The following is a 20,079-nucleotide window of genomic DNA, read 5'->3' as shown; positions in this document are numbered from 1 at the left end:
ACTGATGAGGGATTAGTCTTCCTAGAAATACTGGCTCCACAGTGTAGTGTGTGTGTGTGTGTGTGTGTGTGTGTGTGTAATTCATGTTTGCAAGCAAATCAAAAGCATGGACCTTGTTTTCTATTTCATTTCTCAGTTCCAAGAGGAGGTAGTAAAAATAAATCCATTTAGTTCCAAAAGTTAAGAACTGGGGTGTTATAAGAAAATCAATTCAGCAGAAAGAGGAGAATGTACGTGCCACTGCGGCAGAAAAACCAACCAACCAACCAACCAAACAAACAAACAAAAACCACAACCAATTTTGAAAAGGGTGATGACAGAGGCATGAGAAGGAAGTTGTCACCAAAGCCGAACTTGGTTTATGAAAAAAGTTGCAACTATGAAGCAGCAGTAACAGGGAAGGCATTGACAATGAAATGGCTGACACACAGAGACAAATATGTTGGAGAGTTGACAAGGACACAATAATGAATCAACACTATAAGATTGATGATGAACAGCTAAGGAATGCTGGGCTGAATACCTAGGTGCTGGGAAGATCTGTGCAGCAGACCACCATGGCACACATTTACCTACGTCACAAACCTGCACATCCTGCACCTGTACCCCTGAACTTAAAATAAATGTTGGGAAAAAAATAAAGATTCTACTTAACTCTATAGTGCAGGTTAGCAAAAAAAAAAAAAAAAAAAAAAAAAAAAAAAAAAAAAAAAAAAAAAAAGAGAGAGAGAGAGAGACAGAGAAAGAAAAGAAAGAAAGATAGATTAATGATAACAGCCAAGATGAACTAAGGGATCTGTCAATGCAAGTTGGCCTGGCATCCTCATTTCCCCAGTGGCATGTGAGAAAAGTGAACAGGGCAGTTAGGCGGAGCCACTGTGGCTCTGCACTGGGAAAGGGCTTATTGAATGAGGATGAGGCTCCCTTCAGTGTTATGGGAAAGGGTGGTCTGTCTAATCTCTGCTTCTCTACCAATCCCCTCATTAAGCAAATAAAGTCTACTGAACCATATCTATTCCGACTGCATTTCAAAATGTCTTACACCAATATAGACAACATAGATTTCTATCGTAACCTTGAAATACTTCAAATGCAAATGAATGTCTCTTCTTCATCTCTCCGAATTCGTTACTTCAAGTTCTGAAAAAAATCCATTGAATCATAAAAGAAGTTAAAGCTCCTTCCCTAAAAACAGATGTGATAAACATATCAGGATTTTCTTGCCAGCATTAAGTTTAGAGCAATTTTTCTTATTTTATTTTAGATATTAGAAGTTGCTCATTAAGAAAGATGTAGTGGAAACACACAAATTGCTGTGACTAATTACGTATCCCTGAGATATCTCTCAAATCTATTTTTTTCTCCCCAAATGTCATGTCAGCATCCTGATTTTGTTTCACATCATCTTTCATAGTTACAATAAGGCTCTGGATTTTCCTGCTTCCAGTTTTGTGCCATCCTGATGTGGACCAATCTTCCCAATGTATACACATTCTCATGCCATTTCTTTCATCAGTATAATACATTGACAACCCATTTCCTTTGAGAATAAAACTTAAACTATTTGCCTGTCATACAGGGCCCTGTTTATATTTGCTGACTCTAGTCATTTAAAATAAGCAGAAAAAGAAGGAGGAGGAGAAGAAGGAGAGGGAAAAGATGGAGGAGAGAAGGAGAAGGAGTGGAGGAGAACAACAAAGAGAGGAGAGGAGAAGGGGGAGAAGACAAGGAACAGGAGGAGGAGAGGGAAGAGGATGGGGATGGGAAAAAGGAAGATGAGGAGGAAGAGCTGAGAAAAAGAATAAAAAGCAGATGGAGGACTTAGTACTTGGCAGATACTATTCTAGGTGCTTTAAATCGATTATATATTCATCACCACAAAATTTAAAGGTGGATAGGGTTAATACAAAAGGAAATACGAATGCACCCAGGATATATAGCCATCATTCGCTTCCCCAAATCCCACACGCTGTCATTGGCAGGAAGAGGATGCAGTGAGGGGTCTGGCTCTAGGGACCCCTGTACCACTCCTCCTGCACCTCCACCAGCTCCTCCTGGTGTGCTGTGAGTGTGCTCAGTCCCAGTACACCCAATCCACCTTATCTCCCTTCTCCATAGAGAATGTGAAGGTTTATTGAAAAAGAACTTAGATTTTCGAGAAAAAAAAAAAAAAAACATTAAAAAGGCAAAGATATGAACAGACACTTTTCAAAAGAAGATATACATTCAGCTAGGAATCATATGAAAAAAAGGTCAATATCACTTATCATTAGAGAAATGGAAATCAAAACCACCATCTCACACCAGTTGGAATGGCTATTGTTAAAAAGTCAAACTTTAACAGATGCTGGTGAGGTTGTGGAGAAAAAGGAACACTTATACACTGTTGGTGGGAGTGCAAATTAGGTCAGCCTTTGTGGAAGGCAGTGTGGTGATTCCTCAGAGATGTAAAGACAGAAATGCCATTTGACTCAGCAAACCCATTACTGGGTACATACCCAAAGGAATATAAATTGTTCTATCATAAAGACACATGCAGGTGTATGTTCCTTGCAGTACTATTCATGATAGCAAATACATGAAGTCAGCCTAAATGCTGATCGATGGTAGACTGGATAAAGAAAACGTGGTACATGTATACCATGGAATACTATGTAGCCATACAAAAAGAATGAGATTTTGTCCTTTGCAGGAGCATGGATGAAGCTGGAGGCCAGTATCCTTAGCAAACCAGCCCAGGAGCAGAAAACAAAATACAGCATGTTCTCACTTCTAGGTGGGCACCAAATGATGAAAATACATGGACACAAAGAGGGAAATAACAGTCACTAGGAACAACTGGAGGATCCAGGGTGGGAGGAGGCAGAGGATCAGAAAAAACAACTGTTGGGCACTAGGCTTAACACCTGGGCAATCAAATAATCTGTACAACAAACCACCATGGCACAAATTTACCTATTTAACAAACCTGCATGTGTATCCCTTAACTTAAAATAAAAGTTTTAAAAATAAAAAATATATAGAAGACATAAAAAGTAAATAAAGAACAAAAGAAGGAAGGAAGGGAGGGAGGGAGGGGAAAGAAAAGGGGGGAGGGGAGGGAAGGGGAAGGAGGAGGAGAGGGAAGAAGAAGGAAAGAAAGAAAATGCCTAAATACCTATCCTCTGGTATCAGCTCACATTCCCAGCCTTATTTACCGGCAATATTCCCAAGCAATGCACCTGTACAAAAAGACTGGTTATTTCCCCTCCTCCCATTTCTAGAATGTAAGCCCTTCCTCCACTTCTCCGCAATCTCTCCGCCCCTCCCCTCACACCCTCTGCTACTCGCCCTTCTTAAACATCCTCTGAGTATCTGTTACTTTTTGCTGTATTAAGTGATCCTGCTTTCTCCTCGTAGAGTTGGACTCCTTATCCTCATCGATCTCCCTCATCACTCTCCTTCTTCCTTCCACACATCATGAGTGCTCGATGTTTAGGATGGGTCTGCCATGGACACCAGAGATGGAAACCCACCAATGACTGTGCAGGCATCTGGCATTTGTGGGAACTCATCTGATGCTTTAGAAAAGTGGACACTGACAGAAGCGACTATTAGAATTACATGTGTTTCTGAGTATTGATTTACTTAATATATTTTAAAATAATTTTATAATTTCCATTATACATATATAATAAAACATAAACTTATAATGAAATACTTGAAAACTCCTATGAAAGTGTTTTTGACGGTTATATAGTACTGATATTCACTTGCCCAACAAAACAATGTTCTGGATGTTTGAGTATTTCTTTCCCTAATCGAAGTTGCACATGTTTTGTTTTACGCAGCAGAACACCTATCAGATACATGTGTGCTGTTGTCAATGGCAGGATTTCCTTTTTATAGCTGAGTAATATTTTATTGTGCATGCATACTACACCTTGAGTCTATACAGTTTTTATTTGTCAATTATACATCAATAAAGCTAGAAAAAAAGGAAAACGAAACAAGGAACAAACCAATAAGATGCACTAATGTTTTGAGATTTTTAAATCCTCAAAGAGTTTTTAATGAGCTTTAATAGCAACAGAAGTATTCAACAAGAAGCTCAAATTAGAATCAGTAGCTGAAATTATGTCACCACAGAATGTATTTAAAATGTGTGCATATATATCTATGTATTTATCTATATATGTATTTGAGAGCTATATAACAGAAATTTTGAACTTAGAACACACACCTCTCATTCCAGCTGATATATTGCATATGTGTATATATAGGTGTGTGTATCTATGCATGTATATATATATATTATATGCATGCATGCATACATTTATACATAAAAGAAGTTAGTAGAAGGCAGGTCTCCCACGTTATATTCAATCTCTCCAATGAAGACCCTGGGGATAAACTTTATAAAATCAGTCAGTAGAAGGCAGGTCTTCCATGACATATTTAAGCTTTCCAATGAAGACCCCAGGGGTAAACTTTTGAGAGAATTTTATCTTAATTACTATAACACATATCTCACAATATACATTACTTTCTCAAGAATTCTGATTGCAGGACTTATCAAGAATTCTGAAAATAGCTGGATTGTCAAATGCGTCTACAATAAAACATATTTAGAAATATCCTATGACTATATTACTTTGCATTGACTTTCTACCACAATACCCTAGAATGAGCCGTTCCAATTGTTTAAAAATCTGCTTCTCCATTAAAGGAATCTTCTTGAGAGACCTTTCATTTTATAATTTCCTGTGTAGAAGATGCTAGTTTCCTCTAATAGTTTTAGATTTTCTAATGATAGATATTTCATGTTCCTTTTGACATGATATAGCACGATACCATGTCATGGGTATTAGTCGGAGAGATGCTAGGCTTCCACCATTAATTATTTTGTATGAGGAGTTTTACATAAATACTTGCAATAAACTGACCCATGGCACTTGGTTATACAACAGTGGAAGTCGAAATAAGACGAGGAAAGAGTATGAATCAGAGAGGATTAAATGTTTCAAAAAAAGAGAAGAGTGTATTGACTAATGGATAATTGGCGTTGGAAACTGACTTTAGTTTTCTGTCCCATCTTGTTCCTTAAAGTTTGCAGACCAGGTCAAACATACAAACTGAAGTGTGCAAATTCTTCCTATCCAAAATGCTCAATCAGTGCTTCTGGCAAGAAGTCATTGCCTGGAAACTTTTATGTAAGTGTTCTTTTCTCTTATGTTCAATACGTACGTAATACACTTTCATCAACGTGCACTTAATTGAGAAACCCACTTACTTGGAATGTCTCCCAAGGAATCAAATTAAGCCTAATTATACTTAATGGCAATGGCTGCTGCTTAATTTGGATGGTAATTCTGCTTAATTGAGATGCCTTCAGGTGTCTAAGTGGTGCTCTGCTAAGAGTATTGGTTGTGCGGTTATGACAACCTGGAATACCTTGTTTCTTCTCTGAACATTTCTCCGAGATAAATGACAAAGGGCAAATAATTTCTGAAGCAATGTAACACAAAATAACTGAAATTTAATGCGTTAATTGTTAACTCCTCACAATCAAGAAAATATGTACAATGTCTGTGTAAGTGTGCACAAAGATGAGAGAGAAAAAATAAATTTCTAAAAGGAGAGAAGAGAACTGTATAAACCCAAGCTGCCTAAATTCATTATTGGTCATTTTATGTTTCAGGCAAGTTTAAAAGTCCACTTTAAAAAAATCAAAGAACATACATCGTGAGTTTTAATGGATGTTAGCCATAAAACTAAAGTAAAAGGAAGATAGTGTGATTTGAATCACATCATACGTAAAAGATATACTAGTGTTAATTCCAACTTCTTTCCTTGGTGTCTGGCTTGCCTGGATGTGATGGACACCACTGATCACCACACAGTAACCATCGGCTCCTCTTCCTGGCTTCTAGATATTTCTTTCCTTGGCAGCATGGGAACTGGACCATAGGCATTTGACCCAATGGGATATGAAGGAAGTTAGCAAGACGAATTCTAGGAAACATGTCTTCCATCTCTACCCAAACATGCCTCATTTCATTACACATGACCAGATCTGGAACTAAAGCCTGGGATGGTTGCAGATGTCTTGAGAACCAAGGGGAAATAATTGTCTCCGCTCTGGAGAGTGGGGCAGGAAAAATGTCAAACACCTGAGCTGCAATGATACCGCAGAGCAACTGAATACAACCTGGAAGCTCCCTGACTCTGCCCCTTTGTTATGTAAAATAAGGTAACCCCCAAACTTTTGGTTTTCAGTTGGCTCTCCTGTTACTTACAGCCAAAAACATCCTATTGAGGTAGCAAATAACCTGTTCTTTCATTTATTTATGGTGGAAAGCAAGCAAGCTAATAAGTCATTCTCACAGTGCAATGGGATGACAAGAAGTTTCACTTTCCTGGATCTCGACTTCCTCTCTGTCAAGTTGTAAAAGGTTTAAACAATAGGAACTCTAAGCTTCTTTTTAGATAGAATTTCAATTATTCTAGTATGTGTAGGAAAATCACATATAAACTAAAATGTGCTATAGGCACATCTTTCATACAGAATAAAAATATTTATGATTATTGATGTGTAATCTGGATTTAAATGAATTTTGAAAGTACCGGAAAGATGTTAATCAATTCCCTTGAAGACTTAGCTTGGTGGCAGCGTTTTCCCATGGAAACCGTGGGTATTCCACTCCAGGGCAAAACACTTCAGTCTTTTAAAACTCTGTAATGGCACTTATAGGCGGAAGATCATTCTCACTACAGTTGAGGCATAATTTACCTCCAATTGATTTTGAAGGAAAAACAACGCCATCAACAAGGCTTTCTTGGACTATAGTCTGCTTTCTGCATGCTGTCATCCGAATTTCTGGTTTCTTCCGCTAACAACACACCTGTGAATTCTAACTGTGCCTCTGCCCATTCCATGGACTTGGATGGACAGTAAGCACCTCGCTATCCCCGTGCCTAATGCCACACACCTCTCCTACATAAAGAAATTGGTTCCTGAAGTCTGTTCCCTGGTTAAAGGTATAGAGAACATACATTGTTCTGAACTGGAAAGATTTTGAGAATGCAGTAGAGGCATTATCAGTAACTGTTCAAGGCAGCAGAGATTTACCAAGACTCCTCTGCGAAAGTAGCAGGAATGCTCACCTGCCTCTGGCTCTGCCTCTCACCCAGGGTGTCATCTCCCTCTCTCCCATTTCCCACACCCACAGCACCTACTGGACGCCGCTGCAGGGGGAAGCCTGCAGGGGTGTAAGGTCCAAGAGAATACGATGTTCCTCCTCCCATGCTCGGGGGTCCCGTGTTCCTCCTCCCATGCTCGGGGTTCTGTGTTCCTCCCTCCCATGCTCGGGGTTCTGTGTTCCTCCCTCCCTGTGCTGGGAGGTCTCCAGTCTTGCTGAGTCTCCATCTGAGACAAGTCTGGGGTGATTTCCCTGCACCACTCCATGGTGTCTGCTCTGTTTCAGACCTTCCCATCTTTCATCTGAAGTACTGTATTAGATTCCAAACTCTGCCTCTCACGTCTCCTTCTAAAAAGCTGTTAGGGGGTACTTCCTTCCTCTCCACCAAAAGGGCTACAGGAAGAAGTGATGTTACTGCGTGTTCAAGTCTCCTCGTGGATCCCCCTAAGCCTAGCCTTGCTAGACGGCAGCCCATTCATTTGACTTCAAGAGAAGCGAAAGAAGGGGATGGAAAGAAATCCCACACGTGAGTGGGATACGGAGTCAGTGTCCCTGCAGGCATTTGGCTCCGTCTTGCTAGGGATGGCTGCAGAGCTGTGAAAATTCATCTCAGAGTTTTCTGCCTGACCCATTAGAGGGGCGGATTTGATCGCTCTTCCAGCCAGGAAGGGCGGTGGGAGCCCCCTCTCAGTCCAGGTGAGGCTGTGTCAAAAGGAGGAGAGGACTCCTGCAGGCTTTGCAAACTCTGAGTGCAGAGCCTGGGGCAGAAAGCAGGAGATTCTGGGAGTCGTTGAGGCAGGGCTGAGGCTCTGCCACTGCGAAGTGGGCTAAGAGCAGGGAGGTGGGCAGGAGAGGGGCTTGGTGCGACCTCATCACAGGCAGCAGAGGCAGGGAGCTTCCTGGAGAGCCGCTCATTGCTGTTTCTCCCGCCCAGCGTTTCTAATTGTATGTAATCTCCACTTTCATACACTTTTAAAATTTGTGATAGATTCATGCAATTCTTATAAAACCACCTGGAACATATACAGGTTAACTAAACTAATCCCTTGATTTGATCTAATTAATTTCTTTTAGCTATATTTTCTTTAAAAAAATAAAATCCAAGAAGAGCTCCTTATGCCTCTCAAATTGCAGAAGCAACATAATTCTGTATTTTAAAAATGTCCCCATCAGATAGTTATGGTCTCGATCACATCTCAATCCCTCTAATATAAAATATTTGCTTTTATTTGAGTCCCTATGGAAATGCATGTAATCTATGTACTCTTAATTCAAATCAACACCTAATATACCCCCCAAACAAACTCAATTGTTCTACTATTTCTTCTATTCTGGAAAGTTCCACTATCTAACCTTCAGAACTTTTCTAAATTCTCAATATTGTATGATTTCACTTTCTGGAGACCAAACAGAATATTCTAATTATTTAAAAGTATGTAAAGGCAGAAATTAGTAAACATAATTATCAATAAACTTAGTCATATAGTATATAATTTTAATTCAGATTGAAATATAACTCTCCGTTTTGTTAGACAAATTAATGAGATGGCTTAGTAAATAGTTAGTGAATTGTTAATAAGTGCTTTTTTCTATTTATCTTATGCTTGTTTATGTTACAGTACCAGTATTAGCAGCTTATAATAATGATATTGCATTTACTTATGCAACATGTGGATTGATTTATTTTTCACAACTACTCTCTAAGGTAAATGCTATTACTATATCTCTTGCCCAAATTCATGCAACTGCTGAGTGGTAGAGCTGGTTTCTAAAGTGATGATTGTAAGTACTGAAAAATAGTAGGTTCTTGGTAAAAAATGGAATAACTAAACCGTTGAGTAGCATATAGAAAAAACAAGGTATGTAGCACTATAGTTGATGTCCCAGGGTACCACACAGCTCTAGCATACTGAGAAATACCAGAGTCAAACTCGGAAGCTTCTGTCACAGCAAAGACAGCCCAGAAATTCCTCAGTGTTTCAGAAAGCCTGTAACATCCTGGAGTTTTACCCAGCTCTGCTCATTAAAGCTTGAATTTTTACATAAATAATAACTGAGATTTTAGAACTAAAATAAGCCAACCAAAACCAAAAGGCATCTGTGATGAACACTTTACTGAATCTAAAATCAGAACACTTCTCTTTTAGAACTGGGAACTCAACAGCTTTGAGAGGAAGCTATATAAATAAGATGGATATTTTAATAAAATGTAAAAATGAAGAGACAATCATTTAGACACAGAACTGTTGGTAATAACTCAATAATTGGTAAATAGTGGGGTTCAGTAAATTTAATATTACTATAAATATAATTATTTTAATATTACATAATTTAAGTGAAATCCATACCTATGATAGTTTCCTGACAGTTTTTTTTTTAAGTCAAATCAATATGAAGATGTCTACCTTATTTTTTCTTCCTACTGGCAAGCATCTATAGTGAACTTAATAGAAGTTAAAAAAATTCATTTGATAGCCAATGAAACGTGATTGTGATTACAATTTCTATCCTAAGATTTAAAATGTAGTAACATAATTGCAAACTATGTATGCAAACTTACAGAGAAATAACATAGTATTGTCCTCTTTTACTACCCTGGAGGACATATATATATAGATTACACAAAGTATTTAAGATAAGAAATAGGAAAACACGCTCAGATGTTTAACTCTTAAAAAATGTATATAGTTTGTGAGAAGAAACACATGAACTGTAGAAAACGATTCAAAAGAGAGTATTGTTTTGTATCTTTTTTTTTTTTTTTTTTTTTTGATATGGAGTCTTGCTCTGTCGCCCAGGCTGGAGTGCGGTGGTGCAATCTCGGCCCACTTCAAGCTCTGTCTCCTGGGTTCAAGCGATTCCCCTGCTTCAGCCCCCCGAGTACCTGGGATGACAGGTGCCTGCCACCAAGCCCAGCTAATTTTTGTTTGTATTTTTTAGTAGAGACGGGGTTCCACCATGTTGGCCAGACTGGTTTTAGAACTCCTGACCTCAAGTGATCCACCCACCTTGGCCTCCCAAAGTGCTGGGATTACTGGCTTGAGCCACCGAGCTCGGCCAAAAGACAGTATTTTTGTGTCTGAGTATAGTAGGAGCATTTCCAACACTTAGTCATACTATGCAAAAATACTGGGGTATTTAAGAAAGCCTGTGATATAGTGGATGAGACTTGAGTTGAAAAAGACATAAGAGAAAGCACTATGATACATAAAGGAGGAACACAGACTTCATCTCTAGAACCACTAAATGGTACCACACTGAGAATCCTCACTTTGTATCTGAATCTCAGGCTGCTCTGCAATGAATGTGGCATCTAGACACAGGATGCAGCCGGAACTTTTAAATTCAAACAGTAAAGTGTAAGGACGGACAGCCTTTGCTGGGCTGTTTGCTTCAACAGTAGATCCTATCAGAGGGTGGTGTGCATTAGCCACAGCGGGTGGAGCCTTACCTTGTCCGGGTCGGCAGTGGTGATGACCCACACGCAGTGTGCGTTATCTTCATACTGAACCGGGTAATTCGGGGAGGTGATGACGCCGCTGGGCCCACGCAGATTGGATCCACATGTTCTAGCTGGAAACACATAGAAACGAGGTTATCTTCTAGAACATTTTGTCAGTTTGGTAAAGACATAACATCTATGGGAAATTTCAAGTTAGCTATTATCTAATCACAGTAAAAACATGGTGCATGGACTCCAATTGGGACATGGACTCCAATCAGTGAGTGGACTGCTGGTCCGGCAGTATTTTTGTTTGGTATCTGCAGTGTTATGCTGGGGTACTTTATGTTTTCCAAAGGCCTTTCCACTCACCAAAGGATCTAACAGGTGATAGCACCATGGGTAATGTCAATACCAAAGTAGCCCATTTCATATCCCATTGTGACTCAGACAGAGTCTCCACGTACGTCTCTTTGTTCAGAGAGTCTCCATACACACCTAATTGTGGGTGACTGCAGTAAGACAGAAGGAAAGGCACCGTCGAGTGGAATTCAACCAGAGTTACCATCTCAGCTACCTCTTACACTGTGTGACCTCCAATAAACGGTGTCTTTTCAACTTTAAAAAAGGATTTTGGAGCAGATGATCTCCAAAGTTACTTTCGACCTTTAGATTCTATTCTGCAACAAACTACAACAATTTATTTACAGCACAATGCAAATAGGAACTTAAAACATTATTGAAAGTTTAAAAAAAGAAAATAGGAATGGTGACTTTAAAAATTAAAAAAAATCTTAAAGTTGAAATGAAAGACTGAGCGAAGCATAGAAATTGCATAATTCAATATATACAACTTAGTCTGGAATATAAAAATAATTTAATTGGCCTCCACTTTATGAAAGGAGTTTTTTTTTTTTTTCAAATCAATAGACATAGTTTAGAAATATAATGTCAGCATAGACTCTGGTTTTAACATTAATAATTTAAACTGGGTTTCAGAAAGGAGCAGAAGAAACTAATTTCACAAGAAGAAATTAATGTAAGAGAGCTTCTGCTTCATTTTCCTAAGACATCCTATGACACAAACTGAAAAAACATGTTTCATAGGAAGGATTAATCCTCATCATAGCCCATCCTTTATTTTTTCATTCCTTGGGTTTAACCCTGTCTTCAAGTCAGTTATTCTTCTAGGAGCCTCTGCTACAAAACTCCTCAGAACAGGACTTGTGACTTAAAAAGGGCTACTTTGTGGGGGAAAAAGAATCAACCACTGAACACAGGTTTTCCAAAGGGCCTCCACAACCAGACATTTCTCTCTTTCATGCATGTCAATGTAATAATAATGGTAATAATAACAAGACAAATAATGCCTATTCCTCATAATACTTCTTTAATCTTTAATCTACTGTGACTATTCATCTGAGATCTCTCTCTCCTAAAAGGTTATGTACTCCCTGACCTTAGGAATAGTCCTCTTTCTGCATTTACCTGTCCCTCCTCAGCACTGCATACAATGCTGTAGTTTCAGACATGTGAAAATAGGACAAGATGATTTGAGATAACTGTTCAGTTGCTTTCTACTTACTATGGAAATAATTGGCTAAAAATTGACCTATTCTACATTGATAAGTGTGTTAAAATTAACTTTTGTCGGGCGCGTTGGCTCACGCCTGTAATCCCAGCCCTTTGGGAGGCCGAGGCGGGCAGATCATGAGGTCAAGAGATCGAGACCATCCTGGCTAACATGGTGAAACCCTGTCTCTACTAACACAAAAAAAAATTAATAAATAAAAATTGAAAAATTAACTTTTAAAATACTGGCATTTACTGTCCAAATGAAAAACAAACATGGGTAACACATAACTGGGTTTTCAAAACTCAGTAGGTGTGTCGTTGGACACTGGACAAAGGACTGAATGAAAACATGGACCCTCCTGTACGCTAATATCTCACTGTCTAATGAGTCTGTTTTCAATGAGCTGTTCTCAGAGAGGATCATACACTTCAGATGTGAAATCTGAAAGCCCTCTAATATGAGCGTTATCCAACTAGAAAACCTTTGAAAAAAGTGCTCATCAATAAAATCTGAGTTGTAATACCTTTATGTTGCGTTTTCCTACTTTGTAACACTTAAATTAACAGCTATTCTAAACATCATGTAGCGTTCGTCAATACTTGTTGATTTAATTGTGAATCAATGTAACCATATTGGCATGGTCAGTCTGCATTTCAAGCTCTTAAAAATTACATCTGAAAAACATTTGCAGGGGGAAAGTCATTTGTTACAATCCTCCTGACAAGGTAGGCTCAGCCCCGCATGGACCCAGATGTTCCCTGCTGGAAGGATCCCTAAAACTGGTCCTGCCCATGGCTTTGTGTCCTAGGTGCCTGCTATGAAGCTGGCCCCTCACTTGGCTTATGAAAATTGGCTACCAGCATCTCATGAAATGCATCTCATGCATTATGTTTTATTTGTGAAGCGACTTTTAGTAAAATATGCATAGGAAACCAGTCCGTCCACCACATTTTCAGGCCTCTGAAGTATGGAGTTCCACATAAAGCGAGTCATGGGCCCAGTTCCTTCGCGGACATTCTTTACCAAAAGCTTGCAAATGAACCCATGTTTCTTTTTAAATGTAGAAATCTCTCTCCATCTTTGCAATATATTTTCATAATAAATTATTTATTTTTTGCATTTTTTTTATATGAAGCCATCAAAATGGTCATCTGAAATGAATATTGGGAATATTCAGGCCAGAGATTTGTGTCTGATTTGTTCATTTGTCTAACTTTCAATTAGAACAATTTTTAGCATCTGATAGTTTCCTCAATAAATATCAGCGTAGCTTCTGAATAGGTGTAACAGCCGTAAGTCACATAACCTAACTGTAATTACATAATTCTAATCCTCCTTCTTAGGACATTGTTGAAAGCTTGCGCTCCTTTCTCAGTATTTGCCTTTCTAAATCTACTCCAACCTAATCATCTGCTTCTTTAGCATCTGATGATGTGCCCCTTATCTGGCTTGTTATGATTTATTTAGTTATTGCTTCCTTGCATCTAGGGTTTTCTACTAGTCAGAATAACTGTCAGTTTTTCAACTGGAACGACTGCAAGCTCAACCACGCATTTGTAGAGTCCTTATTAAACAACCACCCTGTGGCTTGAGCTATTGTGATTTCCACCAGCTGATGTCCACACGGTGGTGAACAGAGTGTCTGTTGTCCTCTAGCTGTCCTGCAGCTCACCTTATTACCTGGGCCAGGAAAGATTACATTATTTCTCTGAATTTCATCGTGGAGAGAGAAGAGCCAGCACACAGCCCTCCATTGAGCACACCCACATCTTCCCCTCCGCCAGCTTCCCTGACGGAAGGATCCCTAAAGCTGGTCCTGCCCATCATTTTGTGTCCTAGGTGCCTGCTGTGAAGCACCAGAAGGGTATGATTTCTCATGTCTATCACATTTAAACTTTTAAAATGTTGGTATTTGGAAAAAAGAAAAAGAAGAGCTAGAGAAGAAAATGGGACAGGCTGAGAAAGAAGAGATGACACAGGGCTGAGCTTCATACTGAGTAGATCCAACGAATGAGTGTCAGGGAGTTTTGGGGGTGATCTGTTAGGGATGTCTGCTATCCTCCCTTAGAAATCCTCTAGTTAGATGGGTAAGGGTGCAGCAGCCTACAAGGCAGGAAGAATAATGGGTGTCGAGAAAATCTCAGCAATGCACGCAGGCCCTTGCAAAGGAAGCAGATGGCTACCATCATCTTATCTAAAAACCATATCTATGTTGCTTTGTCGCCTACTGGGGGGATCTATTTGAATAAGAATTTATCCAAAGTTCTGGGAATTCACGAAACGATGCCATAAGATCTGACTCAGAAACCTAGACATCTGAAGGCTTATCACCTGCCTCTCTCTTCACTCACGGACTCTGCTGGGTTTTCGCTTCATGCAAAGAACTGATTGGGCAGATCCTCACACAGGAGAAAGCCCAGGGAAGCTGTTCTGACTGGGACTGGACAATTTCACAGCATCCTTAGAGGCAGGGAATCTCCTTTCCTTCCCTAAGCTTCTGCGCTAAACAGGCATTCAATTAGTCGGTGAAGCAGGTGATTAAGCAGCATAATTAAGTAACTACAACATACCAGTGCCAAGCCAGTTTTGAAAACAAGATCTCTCTCCATAAGCTGCCATAGTGGAAATGTGCAGACGCACGTTTATACAAACTATAGAAGAATGCCTCTTTCTAGTCTTGCAAAGGCCTTGCCTCTTGGAAATATAACATCTAATAGAGAGTAAAATTCACTGACATGCTTGATAAATATACTTGGATAATAACTGCGACCTAATGTACACCTGGTGTTACTTGCTTGACAGTTTTCCAAACCTGCAAACTCAAACTTCACTTACATCTTTTCTGTCTCCTCAGTAAAACTAGAATTCACAGAATGATAAATTGGAATTATAATATGTCAGGAGGGAAAGTGGAAAGGGAGAAGAAAACTGACCAATTTTGGATGCCAATGCATGCCATTTTGACATTTATCCACTTAATCCCTGAATATTTATTAAGTATAAAATAGGCTTGTTTCATGCAATTTATCTTACTTAATATAAAGTAATAACTTATCTGTTTATTTAAATGCAGTTCCAGGAAATCTTATAGTTCTATAGTAACTACTCAATCAAATTACTTGAAAGAAGAAAGATTCTAATTGATTAAATTTAAATTAGTGGGATTTCAGGGGTCATATTAGAAGCTTTTTTTTAAAGCAAATTCATAATTATATTGGATAGTCTATTTCTCATATGTTTTTAGGAGAAAACATTTTTATCCAGCACAAATTTTATGTCCAGATTGTCAACCATAATGAAGTTAATACATCACAGAGGCTAAAAGCTTCCTTTCCTTCACCATGCCCGGTTCCAGGCCTGGCTCAGGTAGTTGGTAGCTGTCTCATCTTAACTTACGTAATTTTAAGCCACTCAGTTTATTTAATTAGAATAATCATAACTCCACTTATGGTTGCTCTGAGGATTTAATAAAAGAAGACAATAAAGCATTTACTACATGGCCTGACATATCACAGCATGGCTGGGCACCGTGGCTCACGCCTGTAATCCCAGCACTTTGGGAGGCTGAGGCAGGTGGATCACCTGAGGTTGGGAGTTTGAGACCAGCCTGGCCAACATGGTGAAACCTCGTCTCTATTAAACATACAAAAATTAGCTGAGCATGGTGGCAGGTGACTGTAATCCCAGCTACTCGGGAGGCTGAGGCAGAAGAATCGCTTGAGACTGGGAGGCGGAAGTTGCAGTGAGCCAATATAGCACTACTATACTACAGCCTGGGTGACAGAGGGAGACTCTGTCTCAAAAAGAAAAAAAAAATAAGAAGAAAAAGTAGACATGCAGTGCTCATTATGAGTTGAACATTGAGGGTATGGTGGAGGGAGAACAAAAGTAAGTTTCTTGCCTTCAGCAGGAAATTAACAAACACACAAACATATAATGTCAGAAGGAAAAAATAGCTTTGAAGAAAGGCAGATAAAAGATTTGTAAAGTGAGGGAAAAGGCCTGCTCTGTAAGAAGTGGTTATGGAAGGATGTGGGCTCAGATGGCATTTCATGAAAGGCATAAATGGACAGTCACACGGATACCTGGAGGGAGGGGGATACTCCAGAGAGGGGAAACCAAGTGCAAGAATCCTAAGAGAGAAACATCCCTGGCCTGCTCTAGGAATGTAATTAGCTAATGTGGCCTGCTCTAGGAATGTGGCCTGCCCCAGGAACGTAAAACGCTAACTGAAGGTTAGCTTCCAGGTTATTTTATGTCAATAGCGTATGAGAGTAGTATAAGATACAAAACTATATTATTGCCAATAACTTAGCAAAAATAATAGTAAGAAAAATATATTTTCTCCCAGGTGACCTTCAGGTAAAAAGTATAAAGCTTCAGGAGTCAGGAAACAACAAGAGAAATTTCTCAAAATTCATGGGAATTAAAAAGTTAACCTTGTGTTTGCCTCTCTAAATCTCTGAGATAGTGGCTACCTGATCAAATACACAAAATATTATCCTCACACGGACACTGGATCTGTAACCTGGTAGAATGAAGAGTCATCTTTTGAGGTAAATGATCTTCTTATTACTCTTTAAAAGGTCATTTCTACATGGATAGAAAACACGGATGGAAAAGAAAAACTTGTAAAAGTTTTTGGCAAATGATGAGTTCATAAATTAAGAATCATTCTTAGCTAACCTAATCTGAAATTCCAAGGCAATAATAACTTTTTCTCTGGCTCTGGCTGGCTCCAATTAGCTTCCATGAAACCACAGTTACAACTGCCAATAATACTTTATTTTTCTTAGAGGGCTTTTCATCTCAGGGAGCAACTCAAAACATTAACTCTACTGATCAAAGAGCATTAGCATTAAAGGAAGTTCTCTACATAAATCGCCCCTAAAGACTGATGGAATGAAGTACCAGCCTGAACGTTTTACTTAAAAAAAAATACAACGAGATACTCTTCTCTCCATTTGGTTTGCTTATTTTAAAAATCTACTGCCAGTTAAAGATACTCACACAGTTTTACACAGCTCATAATGTTTTACCCTGCAAAAAAATCATAATGGTTGTTTTCATATTCCTAAATGAAGTAAGCATAATTTCAAACAAAATCACTTGTATAATTACTGAGCTATGACAACCATTCATCTGTTTGGTAACAGGAAGAAAAGGTAATGTTGCCCCGGTTCTCAGAGCTAATTAGCTAATGTAAGCTTTGGCTAACCATACCGGCCTCCAGATGGAAGGATCACTTCTGACTCACTGCAATGTATCAAATGCTTCCATCAGATATTCCCGCTCCCGAGAAGGCATGATCATTACTTCAGAGTTAGAGACCCTTCATGAAAATAGGAACCTTGAGAGTCAGTCCTTCCTGGATGCACCTCGCTGGAATAGATTTATGCTCAGAATGGGCATGATGTTCAGATCAGGGGCATTTTACTGTATTTGATAGATGGTTGAGTGGAGAATACATGGCAGAAACGATCATTATTAGGCCACCTTTAGAGGCTAAGGATGAATCAAGAAAATCCAAAACTATGATGCTGTCTTTTTTTTTTTTTTTTTGAGATGAAGTTTTGCTCTTGTCACCCAGGCTAGGGTACAGTGGTATGATCTCTGCTTACTGCAACCTCCACCTTCCAGGTTCAAGTGATTCTCCTGCCTCAGCCTCCCCAGTAGCTGGGATTACAGGCATGCACCAGCATGTCCAACGAATTTTTGTATTTTTAGTAAAGATGGAGTTTCACTATGTTGGTCAGGTTGGTCTTGAACTCCTGACCTCAGGTGATCTGCCCACCTTGGCCTCCCAAAGTGCTGGGATTACAGGCATGAGCCACCGTGCTGGGCCAATGCTGTCTTTTTAGATACTATTTTTTGTGGTAATGGCAGAGTGACAAATGAACTTGGAAAATGGTCCCTGCTGTACAGAACCTATCGAGAGCAAAGAACGATTCCCCGTAGTCTGTTTTAGGTAGCATTTGTCCATTTTCCTGGACACTTTAGATATCTGACGTTACCTTTTTATAGAAATAGTTATAAAAGCTCCACTTTTATAAATGTTTTTCAGTTCTTCTCTAATGGATGAATCCATTATTGGAAGCAAATTGAGACGCTACTTAAAAGAGGGAATGGTGACATACTCAGGGTTCCTAAAAGTTGTCAACCTGAGGAGCTTACGGATTTTAATTGAAGAGTGTTCTACAGAGGGATGTCAGCCAGGAAGTGGGGCACAACTCACTGGGCTCATTTCTCCTCTTCACAGCTACAAGGGTGTTGATGGCTCTTCATAGTGAGGAAGAAAATCACGACTGTAAATGTCTAACCTTGTGCTGTCATATGTGGCAGCTGCTAACCGCACGTGGCTACTGGGCACCTGAAATGCAGCTGGTCTGAGACGAGCTCTGCTCTAAGTATAAAACGCACATTGGATTTTCAAAACACAGTATGAAAAAAAGAAAACATGTAAAACATCTCATTATCATATTTGTATTAACTATATGTTGGCCGGGCGCGGTGGCTCAAGCCTGTAATCCCAGCACTTTGGGAGGCCGAGACGGGCGGATCACGAGGTCAGGAGATCGAGACCATCCTGGTTAACACGGTGAAACCCTGTCTCTACTAAAAAATACAAAAAAAACTAGCTGGGCAAGGTGGCAGGCGCCTGTAGTCCCAGCTACTTGGGAGGCTGAGGCAGGAGAATGGCGTAAACCCGGGAGGCGGAGCTTGTAGTGAGCTGAGATCAGGCCACTGCACTCCAGCCTGGGCCACAGAGCGAGACTCTGTCTCAAAAACAAAAACAAACAAAAAAAAACTATATGTTAACGTGATACTATTTGGGAGTATTTGGGTTAAATAAAATGTTATTACTATTACAACTCAATTCACCTGTTTTTCTGTACCTTTTTAGTCTAGCTACTAAATATTTCAAAGTCACATACATAGTTTGGGAAATAAACACATACCTTTCCCAGTTATTCAATCCAGCACTAACTTAGGTGCTCCTGTGAAGGGATTTTGGAGGCATAAATAATGTCCCTTATCAACTGACTCTAAGTTAAGGAGATTATTTTGTGTGGCCTTTACATAATCATTTGGGAAGTCTTCAAAGAGGGCTTAGAATTTCCCTTACAGAGAGACTCCTGCCTGTGGACAGCAGATTTGACCTCTTCCCGGGGAGCCTGGCCTGATCCCTATCTTTCCTTCCCAACAGCCGGTCTTTCAGAATTCAGATATAATGCCAGCCCTACCAACCGTGGGAGCCAGTTCCCTGATCTAAGCCTATACATTGGTCTCCATCCTAGTGGATTTGTTTCTCTGCTGGAATTTTTACTCACAGAGTCAAGTGCTTGGGCATGAGGTGTTGCTGAAGCAAACGTGGGCACAGCTTTGGAACTGGGTAGTGGGTCAGAGCTGCCAGGTTTTGGGGAGTGTCATAGAGAAGGCCTCAGGTGCCTTGAATAGACGGCTAGTAGAAATCTATCTGGTAACGATACTCTTGGTGGGACTCGGAAAGAGGGAGAGACATTCCTAGAAATTGAAAGAGGTGGCAGAAGCTTAGCAGAAGTGGTTCTGTGATTAGGTGGGAAGCAGGGTGTTCAGTGACAAACACAGATGAACTGCTAAGGAGATTTCCAGGCCATATGTCCAAGAGGCCGCTTGATTTCTTCTTGCTGCTGATACTAAAACATGGTAGGAAAGACATCAATTGAGGGGAGGACTGTCAAACACAAAGGAATCAGGGCTGGGTGATTTTGAAACTTCTCAGCCTCTGCAGATGGCAAAAGAGGCTGAAATTTGGAAGCTAGAGCTGCGACAGCATTCGAGACAGGAAAGGCAGAGTATGTGGCTGCACAGCCATGCCCTGAAACTTTAGAATGACCATA

The 20,079-nt window shown here is 39.7% G+C and overlaps 1 protein-coding gene across 1 annotated transcript in view; it reads right to left on the bottom strand.

The window, feature by feature from the left end:
- The window catches only part of CSMD1 (CUB and Sushi multiple domains 1), a 2,063,566-nt gene that overhangs the window by 633,380 nt on the left and 1,410,107 nt on the right, over positions 1-20,079 (bottom strand). Inside the window, exon 10 of the mRNA XM_026453909.1 lies at positions 10,633-10,754. Coding sequence (XP_026309694.1) covers positions 10,633-10,754 — 122 coding nt within the window. The remainder of the gene's footprint in view (positions 1-10,632; positions 10,755-20,079) is intronic.

The sequence above is a fragment of the Piliocolobus tephrosceles genome, chromosome 7 (assembly GCF_002776525.5).
Source record: "Piliocolobus tephrosceles isolate RC106 chromosome 7, ASM277652v3, whole genome shotgun sequence".
Taxonomy (NCBI): domain Eukaryota; kingdom Metazoa; phylum Chordata; class Mammalia; order Primates; family Cercopithecidae; genus Piliocolobus; species Piliocolobus tephrosceles.
This window is presented reverse-complemented; position numbering and strand designations above follow the sequence as displayed.